Here is a 13,686-nt window from a genome sequence, read left to right on the forward strand (position 1 = left end):
ATTGTTTCATTTAATAAAACAAAATACCCGATTTAAAAAATTTATTAGCCTTTTAGAATACACGCAACTAATTTTATGCATAAATAATAATCGGATTATTGGCAATCCAGCGACGCGCTTAATGGGGCTCCGTGCTTCACGCTTGACTAGAATCTGTAACAAAAACATTTCATAAACATTTACTAAAATATTTATTTGTTTCAGGTTCTGTATGCGGTACTTCACAATACTAATGAGCGTATTTGTTCCAGGGAACGGCGGGAAAGAGGTTCCCCATCCTTCCTGAGTGAGGGTTGTGCTGGAACCTCCTTCCCGGCGTATGACCAACCAATAAATTGTACTAATACTCACCGCTTTGATTTCCAGGATTGTCCTCCATTTGCAGACGTGTTGGAACCCGGTCTAATCCGAGCCATTCGGCTTCAGCCTTAAAACACAGACGAAAATGTATTAGGTTTAAGTTTTTACAATGAAAATTAATGTTTAAATTAGATTCCTCTGTGATAAATCTGTGATCAAAATTGTTATCGCTTGTTTAGAAATAAATTTATTTATTAAAAATGAACTTTATTATTTTATATCCTTATCTTTATATATTTTAATATGGACAAAAAAAAATAGGTTAGATCATGAAAATTATTGAAATGTAAAAAATATTTACAAATATTTTGTTTAAATTAAAACCATCAACAGAACATAATGGCTCCCATATTATAGAATGGCCGAGATTTGAATAAGAGAAAACCTTGTGCTTAAAAACAAAATTATATGTATTTCTAATCATATAATCCGTAATAGTAAATATGTGTTTGACAAAAGAACAGATTCAGAAACCAGTTGTAATTAGTAATTTTAGAGATTTTAAACAAAGTAAAAAAAGATAAATGGGCAAAAATTATACTAAGGAGACATCTGCGGTGTAATGGCAAATATTCTTGCCTCACGCATGGGGTACTGGGTTAAATTCCCGGTGGGATAACTTGAACCAGCCAAAGACATACCACAAGCTCCGTAAATGCCTAGACTTTCACTGATTAAAAAAATTAAAAAAACACCCACCGAGGACTTGACATTGACTGCAAGAGATACTAAAAGAAAAAAATAAATACAACTATGCAAAAACAAATATGAGGTCATCAAATAAAGGACTTCGTAAAACTCTTAACAGTTTACGGTCCATGCAACAAGCTGTTCATTGGACCTAGTCTACCTGCCGCAAAAACTCGAGGGAAAATAAAGAAATGGATAGACAGCCTACCGAACCAATCAGTAAAATAATATTATTTATTGTTTCAGCATTTACTTTGTGGAAAAACATTTTGAAATTATTTCAAATAAAACACTTGGTAGTTTTTACCACATAAGAGTTTAATATATAATAACACGACTAGTTTCAGGTATTCTGAATTACTCGTGTTATTGTATATTAAAATCTTTTTGTGGCAAAAATTACCAAGTGTTTTATTTGAAATAAATTCAATCAGTAGAAGACATTATCTTTAGTAATATATATGTGTTGAATACTTACACGCTGATACTGGTTAAAAATAAATTCCTGCCTTGATACAGGCATACCTAGTGAGGCAGGGAATTACAAAACCAATAACAGATTTTTAAAATTAAATTTACAAGTATTTAATAAAATAAATAAATGTAGAATTAATGTTATCATAAAGAAAAGGTTATTCTAATTATATAAAAGTAACATATTTGTTACCTCAGTTGGTGTCTGCTCCTCTGTATCCACCACATCAGGAAGGCCATCTCCAGGAGCGGCAATAGTTTCCGACCCATGTCTGCTCTGATCAGCCTCAGCTAGATCTCCATTGTATGTCTCCACACTCTCAATTAGATCTATTTTTGATTCTGACATATTTGCAAACCTTTTTGGTGGATCGTGAGATGAGTTACAAGGAGCTGAATATAATGCAGCCGCTTCATTTTGATTTGCGACCATACCGGATGCACAAGCTATACCTTCCATGTGGCTGCTCGCTGATTCCATTTCTAAGTTTTCTAATGCAATATGCTGCCCAAAATGACGATCATTCGCTGCATTCTCTTGATAGGATACAATATTATTGCGCTCCATAGAGCGTGCAGCTTCAGTGGCTTCTCCCGAACTTTCGGTAGCCAACGCTTCATTTTGATAAGCGTTCATGTCTGCTGCAGAGATAATTCTGGTTATACTTATCACCAAGTCGTCACTTATATCCTCCAACTTGCATCCTCTAAACTTAGCCAAGGAATCGCGGAGATTCTGATCAAGTATTGTGTGATTATTTTGGTTAGCCGTTTTAGACATCACTACATTTTGCAATGATTCTAAGAGATCTTCGTTGCAAATTTCCGAGTGGTGTGAGATAATAAACCTCACTATCTCATTGTCTACATCCGCAGATAAAATAGCCGCATCGTTTGACTGGGAGTTGTGTGCCGCTCCCGAGTTGTCATCCGATATCAAGATTCTGCGAGAGTTTCTTCGGTCGTCATTCGCTTCGTAGGATTCTGTTTCTACGGCGGATAAATACTGTGTCACCAACTCTTGAATGGATTGCAGCGCCCTCTGTCTTAAATTATCAGAACTAATTTGCTGTAAATCTCTGAATAGTTGAATGAGAAAATGTGGACGAGATTCGTTTGCGCTTATAAGAGCTGTCACTTCGGAATAGACATTTTCCCGAAGAAGATCAAAGAGTTTGGTTGTAGATTTTTCTCTGTCATTTGAAGTACTCGCTGTAGCGAGATTTGGATTAAAAACATCGTTTCCCATGTTAGCTTCGACGTTTCTGTTGTGAGTATAATCCGAAGAGTAATTTCCAGCATTGGAGGAATTTTTAGCGGGGAGTTTGGAGGACGATTTCTTTTTGTGGGCTCCATTTGATCTGGGGACATTTAGATTGTTGGAATGAGCCTGTATAATTTCCGGAATGGGATTGGCATCCAGTCTGTTGACATTCACGTTGACCGAACTGTGAAATCTGTTAACAGCGGGAGATTCCTCAGTTCCGGATAACAAGTTAGTCAATAACTGATTGGGATCAGAATCAAGATTCTGGTTGACATTGAGGACATCCGGCGGGGCAGCGAAGTACTCAGTTTCCTGGGACAGGTTTCTTCTGCCCCTGCGCTGCTGCGCACTATCCACACCGACCTCCGGAACACTGTTGACATTACGCTTCGGGGTGTTGGCGGCCTGCGGCGCTATAGAGGCACACGGGGGCGTACCCGAATGCAGGGTGTTGTGCGACCTCTCCGCCAGGGGGTGGGGCCCGTGGGTTGAGAAAGCGGGGTCTGTATTACTCTTACTGCTTCCGGACAAGAGATTCTGTCTCGAGTAGCTGAAAATTATAATAATGCACATTTTTATAAGAATCAATACCAATAAAAATTAAAATGAGAATTTGGACTGTTTCTAATAAAACGACATGTATGTATTCATATTTTTAATATTTATTTTAAAGTAATTATACATTCTGATTTATGTGAAACGATATACATAGATAATACATACAGTAATTTTTCCAAAAAGGATTACAATTTACTCTGGTGGAGATTGTAAAGTTGTAAGAGGAAAACAATAAAAACATCAATACTATTACGAAGATGTCGCGAAAGCGATGAAACCGGTCACTAGATATTCCAAATTTGTGGATTAAAGTATCACTCGTGTTTTATTTATATAATAAACTATTAAAAATAGGAATTTTCCAAAGGCAATTATACAAGACTAGGAGTATGTACCTACGTTAGTTTATTCAATTATTTATCAACATTATTAAAATATATACACACATATAATTTATTAGAGTTTTCACACAAATATAATATTGTAGAGAAAACAAAAAACAGAGCACTACCTAAGCTCAGCACAAATTACCCGGTGTGTGGATGTCACAAATATAATTAAGCAATTGAATAAAACAGGTGACTGTGTTTGGAAAATGAATGAAAGCTACCTACCTTCTGAAATTGTCCCAGTAATTGTTGGCTCGGTTCCCGGGAGGCACCTGGTTATTGAGTGCCGGGCTCTGTCCCGTAAGAGTTTGGCTTCCCATCGGATGGGGAGTACTCATCGCCACATGCGGTGTTAGGTTAAGCAGGCAGTTTGGGTTCCGATTGTTCTGTATGGGCTGCGGTATGGACTGATTGCTCAGCACATTCGGATTAAGCTGCACCGCAGGAACGCAGTTGTTAAACAGCTGCTGGTTGGTGACTGCCATGTTATTCTGGGCCGGGTCGTTGATCTGTTCGCTCTGGCAAACGTTGGAGGGAAGACTGAAGTTCGCCGGGAGTTGATTGTTATAGTGCTCGGCCGGGAAGGGAGGGATGTGGGGTGCTTTGGGCACTCTAGATTGGGACGGGTGGGATACGGGGTGATACTGTGCGTTGGGGGCGTCGCTAGCGGCTAGATTAGCTTGGGATTGTATGTTCCAGTACTGTGATTGAGCGGAATTAGCCCGAGCTCCGAGCTGGGCAGGAGTATTCTCTTGAAAGTGATGTGGAGGTGTGGAGTGAGCTCGAGGCATATTAAGATTCATTGTCTGTAGTCTCTCTTCCAACTGAAATAGAGCAGAAAGGGTTTTTTTATTAGACAATTGTAGTCTGCATTACTTTACGTACTGTTTAAATGTATACTTGTAGATATTCATTTTAATATTTAGCTTCTGTGAGTACATGTGTTACAATTTATAACACTTCTAAATAAAAATAATAATAACATCGAGTAATGTCAACTATTCCAATAAATCTTCAATGGGATAAAAACTAAATATTTTTTTCCAAATATTTCTTAGATGCAATATTTGCCAGTATTATGGCCAATACGCAGTATCTATAGATACAGCAATTTGGCTTACCAACACTCAATAAATTCCATTTGTCAAGTTACATCATATGAACTTATTTTTATTTGTTTATTGTTGTAACTTTCCAATGAATTGACGAAAACACAATGCTGTATCTGCAAAAAAAAAACTTCTGCAATGAATACTGCATTCTCCCAGAACAACCCCACTAATACACTGATTGGCCATTAAAGCGTCATTGCCGTGCGAAACAGGTACAGTGCGCGAGCACATAAGTTATTTGAGTTACAGCGTACTGTCTTTATAAATCAAAAAACATTTTTTTTAAATGTTCCACCAGAACATGTTTTTGTGAATTCTATTAAAAATACAAAATAGGTTTTTTTATTTATGTTTTAAATGAAGGGTCTATCTAACTTCTCACAAAATTTTGAATTATTCTTACTATTGGTTTGCGAGGAATATAACAAAATGTCTAAAAAAACTTTAAATTCATTTATCTCAAAACTAACTTTATTACGATAAAGCATATTGCCATAACATGGAAGTATAGCGCTTTAGCGGTGGTGAGAATTCTAATTTCATATAGAGTATGGCATTTAGACTTACGTTACTGACTGTACTCCTGAGTGAAGATATCTCCCTCTGTTGCGAGAGGAGGTGGTGGACACAATGAGCACTCCCCCACGCCGTGGCGGCCTGTTGTTGCTGCACTGCCCACAGCTGACTTCCCATCATCATCTCCATTCCTGGATTACATGATCAGTGAGTTCATGTTTATCAAAATTCATTTCAATAAAAAAAAATCTAAAATATCTTCAGGCGTTTCCAAGTAGACAAATTAATTTGGAAGAATCTCATCTACATCATAATAGATTTTAGTTCTATTCACAAAAAAAAATTTGATGGCCTTAGTGATTATCAGAAGCTTATTTATGGATGTTTTCATGACAATAAGCAGATAGAATTTACAGGTTCAAATATCCGTAAAGTTATGAATGCAACAGTGATTACTTAAAGCATTCAATGGCAGATCATAATCTATACTAACATGTAAATTCTATTCATAAAATTTGTAAAATTCTTCTGGGGTTATTTGAACATTCATAATATATTTTTATTTATGTATGAAGGGTTCAAAGTCCATGATCGATAACACAAACACGTGGTAAATCATTTGACCTGAAATATAGATCAACGACCGATGAAGCACGTAATCATTTTATATTGAATTCAATACATCATATTCTGTAAGTCTAACAATATTGCACATAAAGACGAAAGCAACGCACTGCAGTACATTAAAATCGTTTCTACCACGGAGACGTGAAGAACAAAGAAAGGTGGCCTATAAAGAGACCGCAGGGCGTGGTAAAGCCCAGACAGCCCGAACAGTCAGCTCAACGCAGTCACTCAGTTCCAGCAAGTAGTTCAAGTGCAGCGCGCGACATAATTTATTATTTATTCGCCATGTTATAAATACACATTAAACAGTAACCTCGTGTCTTCTGTGAATCTCTAACTGGGGTAGGAGCTCCAAAACCCACAACAACCTAAATCCTACATATAGAATGATAGAGAAGTTTAATACCTTATAAATAAGGATAAAACTACATAGTTAATCATTTTGACACAAAGTATCAATGAAACTTCTCGGTTTAGAAATTTAAAAAAACTAAACCAAGATATGTATTTGTATTAAAATTATAAGTGTTAAATTTTTAGTTTCAATCAGATAAATAAATAAGGTTTTGATTCAAACCAGAATTACAAAATTTTAAAAGAATTTTACCTGGAAACATCATCGCTCCCATGTTTTGACTGGGCATCATCATGGGGTTGGTTGGGTAACCCTGGTAAGGATTCCCGTAATTGGGGAACATTGCCGGATTATTCCCGTGAATGGGGAAAGCCATGGCATTATTCTGATAGTTGGGCAGAAGTATGGAACTCGGCGCTTGCGTCGTTTGGGAGGAACTGTTCAAAGTTGACGGCGTCATTTGGCCAGTGCGCTTGTCTTGCATTAGAGATTGGCAGAAGTTATTAGTCATCTCTAGCTGGTGTTGCAACTGGAAAAAAAAAACATTTGTTTACCATTATGTATAATCGAGATAATCGGACAGTTTATTCTGACGACTTTACCAATTTTGATATTTTTTCACAATTGAATTTTTTGATCTGGAATAACAGTGGGATACCAAATAGGCAAATGAATGCCCATTCTAGGAATGTCACTTAACAAAGTTATTACTGTGAATCTAACCAACCAGCGCCAAAGCGGCCTATGTGGTAAGAATTTAAAATACAGTAAAACCTCTTTTTACGTTCCTCAATTTTACGTTTTCCCGCTTTTTACACCGAAATGTTCAGGACCCATTTGTCTTCATACATTCTCATACAAATATTCCCCCCAATTAACGTTTTTTACATTTTTCATCACCCCAGTTTTACATTTAAAAATTTCGGAATTCATTTGATGTGTCAAAAAAGACAAAATGATGTCATAATAATGGTGACGCGGTTCGCGTGCCACCGAGTGTGCCACGAGAATGAAGAATAAAAACAGGTCACAACTTATAAAGGATAAATTAATGTCAAACTAAATTCAAAGCAGGTGCAGTGTAATTGACCTTTTTGTTTCTGTGTCTTCTTTTCGGGTTAGTTTTAGTTTTCATTTGAACAAAAACATCATAATGACTTGTACAAATCATGATACACAGTCTACACACTACACAGAAGACTTAGGAACAATAAAGTTTTAATATCAATAAATTGCTATGTTTAAAATATAACAATAAAAATATTCAAAGTTATAAAAAAGATTGTTTAAAACGTTGTTATAAATGTGTGCGATCTATACGACAGTTGTTTTTATGCCATAGGGGGAAAAAAGTGATACAGTATAAATAAAAATTCCCAACATTTAGGGGAAAAAATATTGGATGTTATTTTTTGCGAATTCAAAATTTTATTTTCGTTATTTTTTATTTACACAATTTATTTTATGTGCTGTTTTTATATAAAAAAAAAACAGATTACTTAATATTGGTTGAAAAAATACAAAATTTAAAAATATTTTTAGAGGAATCACTGAAAATAGTTAAAAAAAATATCAACAATCCCCCAATTATCACCATTGCTTATTTCATTTCATTTTTTTTGCACCACAACAGGCCAGGAGGCCCAATTACAGTGGTGAATTACATTACAGAACAACCAGGCTTGAGAAATATCACATTTTAATTTTTTGTTCTCACCGGGAATCGAACCCGGAACCTTCCGTGCGTGAGTCAAGCGTCTTGACCACTACACCACGGAGGCCGCCTTATATTTATGTCCGCCTTGTAGTGTAGGTCAGCGCGTTATCCTACCATGCAAGAGGTCTCGGGTTCGATTCCCAACTTAGTTGATGTGAAATATTTATTTAAAAAAGTGTTTTCATACGAGAATATTTCATAATATCTGGGCTGGCACCCGAAGCTTAAGACTGTTCATCTTACATTCATGTAACAAAAGCTATCAAATTGCACAGCGATTGGTGTACCAATGCAGTGCCCCATGCGCCATTAGGTGTGGAAAGGGAATGATTATTGTATTTATTACCTGATTAGCTTTGTTATGCCACCACATGGTCATCTGAGATTCTGAATGTGGGTTGTGCCACTGTGGAGGCGTCGTGTCCGGATTGGAGTTAGAGTCTAAGAATAAATGAACCGTTCAATTATTTATTTAACAGTAGGGATCATAATATTTAGGATTGCACATACCTATTTCTCGGCAAAAGGATACTATGGATCTGGTTTTTCTTCCTAGTTTTTAAAACTCTTATTAATAATTCTAGCATGAAACTGGTAAATTTTATAATTTTTTATATTTTTTATAAACTTGTCAGTCTATAATTTCTAGATCCACTTTATATATTAAGCTCTTATGGGTATAACTTTAATAAATAGGTTATTTATTAGTTTTATTTATTAACATTTGTAATAAAAATAAATTGATAAAAAGTTTGAATAGTATTAACGTAAATACATATAATATAGATATGTTTATTAATCTACTCACGTAGAAGAATCTTCATTTTTCTTCTAGTAAAAAACGAGGGTTTTAAAATGTAAACTAATAAAAATAAATAATAATGAACAATATAAGAATGAGCACAGTATAAAGCTGGCAATGTTTATCAAGAACAATCTACACTAATTTACAATGAAATAACAAACCAAATATGAAGACAGATGTTTTTGGCAAAATCACATTTAAAATTGAAAGCAGATCCAAAGATGAAAATAACATTATGCAAAGCAAAACATTATGATGAATTTATTATATCTGACTAAGTCTGTGTGTATAGGATCCTTTGCCCTAGCACAAGGTAAAATGCGTTTACATTTTATTTGATTCTTAGTTTGAAACAAGCCGCAGTAATATAAATATAAATTAAGGCATAGTGACCATAAAGGAACATTTTTTTGTCAAATTTAGATGCCAAAAATAATAGATAATGGGAGTAATCTTAATAAGCATAAACATTGATTTAAATATGCAGGCAATTTCAGACAATGCTGTTTCAATTTATTTTGGAACAGGTTAATAAAAAATATTATGTAATAATGTGAGGTAACTCCTTTGCATGCCAGAAGTACTATGAAATAAAACGAGGTTGGCTTTTTTAAAGGGTATTAAAAATCTCCTAGATGGACAGAGTTTGAAACGATGACGTTCTCCGACGGATAAAAAAAGATAAAGAGGTACTAAAGACCATAAAGAAAAGAAAACTCGAGTACTTTGGGCATGTGATGAGAGGCGAAAAATTTAACATTTTACAAGTTATTCTACGGGGAAGGATTGAAGGAAGGAACATCGCAGGTAGAAAGCGCATCTCTTGGCTAAAAAACTTGCGTGCCTGGTTCCATTGCAGCACTCAGTCTTTGTTCAGGACAGCTGCCAAAAAATAAGAGAGCTGGTGCAATATTTTCCAACCTCCACCGGGAAGAGGAAAGATTAGAAGAATATTTTTTTTCTATGTGAAACACAATAGTGATTTTAATTCTATAAAGTTGAAAATTGTGATAAAAGAATTCAAAAAAATAAGATGGGTGAAAATAATACTGTCGGTTCAAACATAACAGGCGGGGCTGTTGGTTAAATTCTTTTAGTCTCTTTATATTCGAGAACTCTGGAGCAAGGGCTCCATTAGCTTCTATGTAGGTAGATCTGACACTTATATACTATTATGTATGTACATATTTATTTGAGTGATAATATTATTTCATATTACCATCTGAAATTGGATGTACTCAGGTTGTTATGGTACTGGACATTTAAATAATATTTTGGATCCGTACATACATATTTGTTGGAAGCATATTGAAAAAAATTTAACATAAAGCCAGTATTATATTATGAATTTGTAATAAGCTAAGGAGGCTATTGCTAGAACAAAAAAATCTCAATTGACTTTTGCACATCGATGCGTTGCCAGCTCTAAATTAAATTACCAGTTATATAAGAAAATAAATAATGACGTCGTAGAAGTCATGTTATCACTATATTAACTGTCTAATACATATTTTTATTTATTGTAAATGATTCAAATACCTTGTTCTTGGAATTCCATTTTAAAAAAAACTTAACACAAACAAACATTTTCAGAGAACCGATGTCAAAGTAGCATAATGCGTGAGCGGGCTCACGGGTTCCTTTATTTGATGTGCTCACTTCCGAGGAATAAAAAGGGATGGATGCATTTTTATTAATTCATTATATTTATAGTTTTTAAAGTTTGAACTTATAAGGATTGAAATGACAGCAAAATCCTATAAATTACCTTTTTTTTAATTTTTTTTTTGTCATATGCGGAAAACCGTTGTCCATTGGGGGGAGGTTAATTTTTTCATATTGGATTGGTTGATTTTTTGTCTTTTTTTTAAAAAATTACTTATTTCTTCTTAAAAAAAAGTTTTTTAAGACCTTTTTTAGTCCATTTAGTGTTTGCCCAAAATTACTAATAATTACAAAAAAAAAATAGGGAGTTTCTTTTGATAATCCAGGATTTTTGTCATTTTCAACCCCAATTTTTTACATAAAATACATACCAATTTTTTCTTATAAAATAAACCATACAGTGTTCAAAATTTAATGTGTGAAAATAAGTAAAAATTTGTTTGTATTGGGTAAATTCTCTTCATAATCGGGAAATTAACAGGAAATTTGGTAGCATCCGCACTCGCATGTCATCTTACCAAATTGCATTCCACCTTACCGTGATTATTCTTGCCAAGTTGGCGGTGGTGGCGCGGGGGGAGGGAGGCCATGGGCGGAGGTACCGGGTCCCGATCTCCCTCACTGGAAGTCTCGCTGCTTGCATTGGAAACGTTACTCACATCGCACACGTCCTGCTGGAAAGGGTAATAAATTGTGATGATCAGAAGAACTTAAAACTATCATCATTCCCCTTTCCACACCCAGTGGTGCGTAAACCTAACGCAGCGTATTTTAACCATCTGTTATATAAAGGTAAGGTGATCAATTTTACGCATCAGGTACCAGTCCAGGAATAATGATGTATAAGTTAAAACCATTAAAAACAATATTTTATGAAATCTGGGAAGTTCAGTATTTTAAAAATATTTTTTATTTGTTAATAGACTATCAAACTAAGCCAAACAAATTATTTTTTTATGCATTGTATTATCATCATTATTTTAGGTTTCTAAAATGCCATTCATCAATGCGTTTTGTAGCTGCGAGACGTTCATTAAAGTAAATGTCATAAACCATCAAATTATTTCAAACTTAAAATTCATAAATAGGGTTTAGAATACCCACTGTCCATGTGCTATGTAGCTGCAAGACGTGTAGGGAAATTTATTGTATAGCGGCCTTGAGGTGATTCACAAAAATAGCGCTATATAAATTATCCACAATAATAATAATAACACTCTATCATTGGTCTCTCTCATCTATACTTGTGATGTCTATCAAAGTAGTTCATTTTTATGAAATTTTTTGTACATTTTTGTGAAACTTCGTCATACAATTAAGTGCTCTAATTTTTACATATTAAGAAAATATTTTTTAAATCCATTTTTTCCTGTAGCACTTCCTCACTGTGCCCCTATGGATTGTTGATGATTATTATCATGTTTACTTAAAAGGTGGGAACCTTATTTCTTCCCGAGGGTGGTGCGTCGTTGCTCACGGGCAGGGACAGGAAGGGGCCGGGCGCCGGAGGCGGCGTGGCGGCTGAGGGAGGAGGCGGCGGACGGTTGTGCAGCTTGCCGGCCGTGCAGCTGCCCCCCGCCGGGCCCCCCTTGGCCACACCCTGCGACGCGTATGACCCATCCAGGGACTGGGTTGAATCACCCAAGTAACACGTGTCCTGGAGGAAATATATGCAATCAGTATTATTTATTTAAACTTTTAGAACAAAATAAATGTACTTTTGCGGACTTATTGATAAAAGCAATATAGCAATACCAACTCAAAAACAAAAAAACAGAAAGTAGTCAAGATTTTTTTATATATTTTAAAAATATTTTTTATAAATATGTATGTTTTTTACTTTATTGCTGTTTTAAGTGAGCAGATAGATCTTGTACAGATATATGTATTACTAAAATTATTTTTGTAACATTTAACACCTAGAATTTTTTTTAGGGGTTTTAAATTTTGTAGATAAATAATAAGGTCAATACAAAAAAAAACTCTATTTAAACATTAAATCAATTTTATTTTTGCACTATTATTTGACGTATATTGAATTTAAGATTATTTGTTAACATAAATAAAATGACTTACGGTCGAGTGCATAATAAGTAATGCAAATCTGCACTAAAAAGATTCTGCTTGTGAAAGCATATTCATTTAGGTGATTTATTCGTTTTAATTTGATATTCATTACACACATATTTAATTTCGGGGGGCTATGACCCCCAAAACCCTCGAGTGCAACACCGATTTAACATAATGAGAAAAGGAATACATAGAATGTAGGATCGGTTAAGTACGAAGAGAATCCTAAAAATAAGAAATTATGACAAAACATTATCTGTACGAGTTATCTGAACAGATAAACCTTTTTGTAAATGGAATATGGAATTTCGTGCATTTACTGGGTTTATCTGTTATTGATTTTCTTTATTTTTTCATTCATACATACTCTCTGACAAAATTTGCTTTACTAGGAATAGGTCCAATTGGCAAGCCAGAAATATTAGTTTGCCTTAAGTTGCAATTGGTTCCTATATGGGCAAATGCCTGTTCTAAGGAACCAATCTGACGCGGAAAAATACCTTTTAAGTATGTTTATCGAATATGTTGTCAGGAAGTTTATTCTGACATTGTGTTTATAAAAAAACACAAGATACATCCCTGATACTGATACGTTATACTCGAACATAAACCCACGCGTTCAGCTGTCCAATCATAATACATGACGCCACCACCTTTAACCAATCATCGACCGTGGTTATTGGAATGGATATCCTTTTTCTTGCCATACTGGTTGAGTGTGCACGACGTAAAATCACCCGAGTGCTAAAATTTTCGTGGTTTGTGCGATCACTACACATAACATTCACCATTCTGCCTATGTTTGAAGATCTATATTTCCTCTTTTAACTATTCTATCTGTTGTTTTTTGTAAAGTAAAAGAGTTGAAATATAAATATTCAATCATAGGCAGGATGCTAAATTTTACTGTTACATTTTTTTGCCACAAATTAGTCAATAATGTATTCTCCTTATTTGTTTTCTCCTTTACTTCCTCGATTGAACGCGAACAGGTGGAGGTGTCGAAAATACTCACTTACATTTACCTAACATTCCATTTTGAAGGATTGTAATCAAATGAAATAATGTTCTAATAAACTGT

General features: G+C 34.8%; 1 protein-coding gene across 8 annotated transcripts in view; it reads right to left on the bottom strand.

The window, feature by feature from the left end:
• Positions 1 to 26: 26 nt before the first annotated feature.
• Positions 27 to 13,686, bottom strand: part of cmb (combover) — a 39,300-nt gene continuing 25,640 nt past the window's right edge. For 6 of the 8 annotated variants that reach the window (XM_088239665.1, XM_088239664.1, XM_088239662.1 and 3 more), the window contains 9 exons: positions 11,977 to 12,192; positions 11,074 to 11,209; positions 8,412 to 8,506; positions 6,601 to 6,877; positions 5,418 to 5,557; positions 3,964 to 4,562; positions 1,718 to 3,341; positions 352 to 427; positions 27 to 153 (listed from right to left, as the gene is read on the bottom strand). In XM_088239665.1, coding sequence (XP_088095791.1) covers positions 137 to 153; positions 352 to 427; positions 1,718 to 3,341; positions 3,964 to 4,562; positions 5,418 to 5,557; positions 6,601 to 6,877; positions 8,412 to 8,506; positions 11,074 to 11,209; positions 11,977 to 12,192 — 3,180 coding nt within the window. In that variant the 3' untranslated portion in view covers positions 27 to 136. The remainder of the gene's footprint in view (positions 154 to 351; positions 428 to 1,717; positions 3,342 to 3,963; positions 4,563 to 5,417; positions 5,558 to 6,600; positions 6,878 to 8,411; positions 8,507 to 11,073; positions 11,210 to 11,976; positions 12,193 to 13,686) is intronic. The other 2 variants (XM_088239666.1, XM_088239660.1) reach the window with 1 other exon arrangement.

The sequence above is a fragment of the Micrasema longulum genome, unplaced genomic scaffold, assembly GCF_059751315.1.
Source record: "Micrasema longulum isolate JH-2025_06_02 unplaced genomic scaffold, ASM5975131v1 h1tg002218l, whole genome shotgun sequence".
NCBI classification, from domain to species: domain Eukaryota; kingdom Metazoa; phylum Arthropoda; class Insecta; order Trichoptera; family Brachycentridae; genus Micrasema; species Micrasema longulum.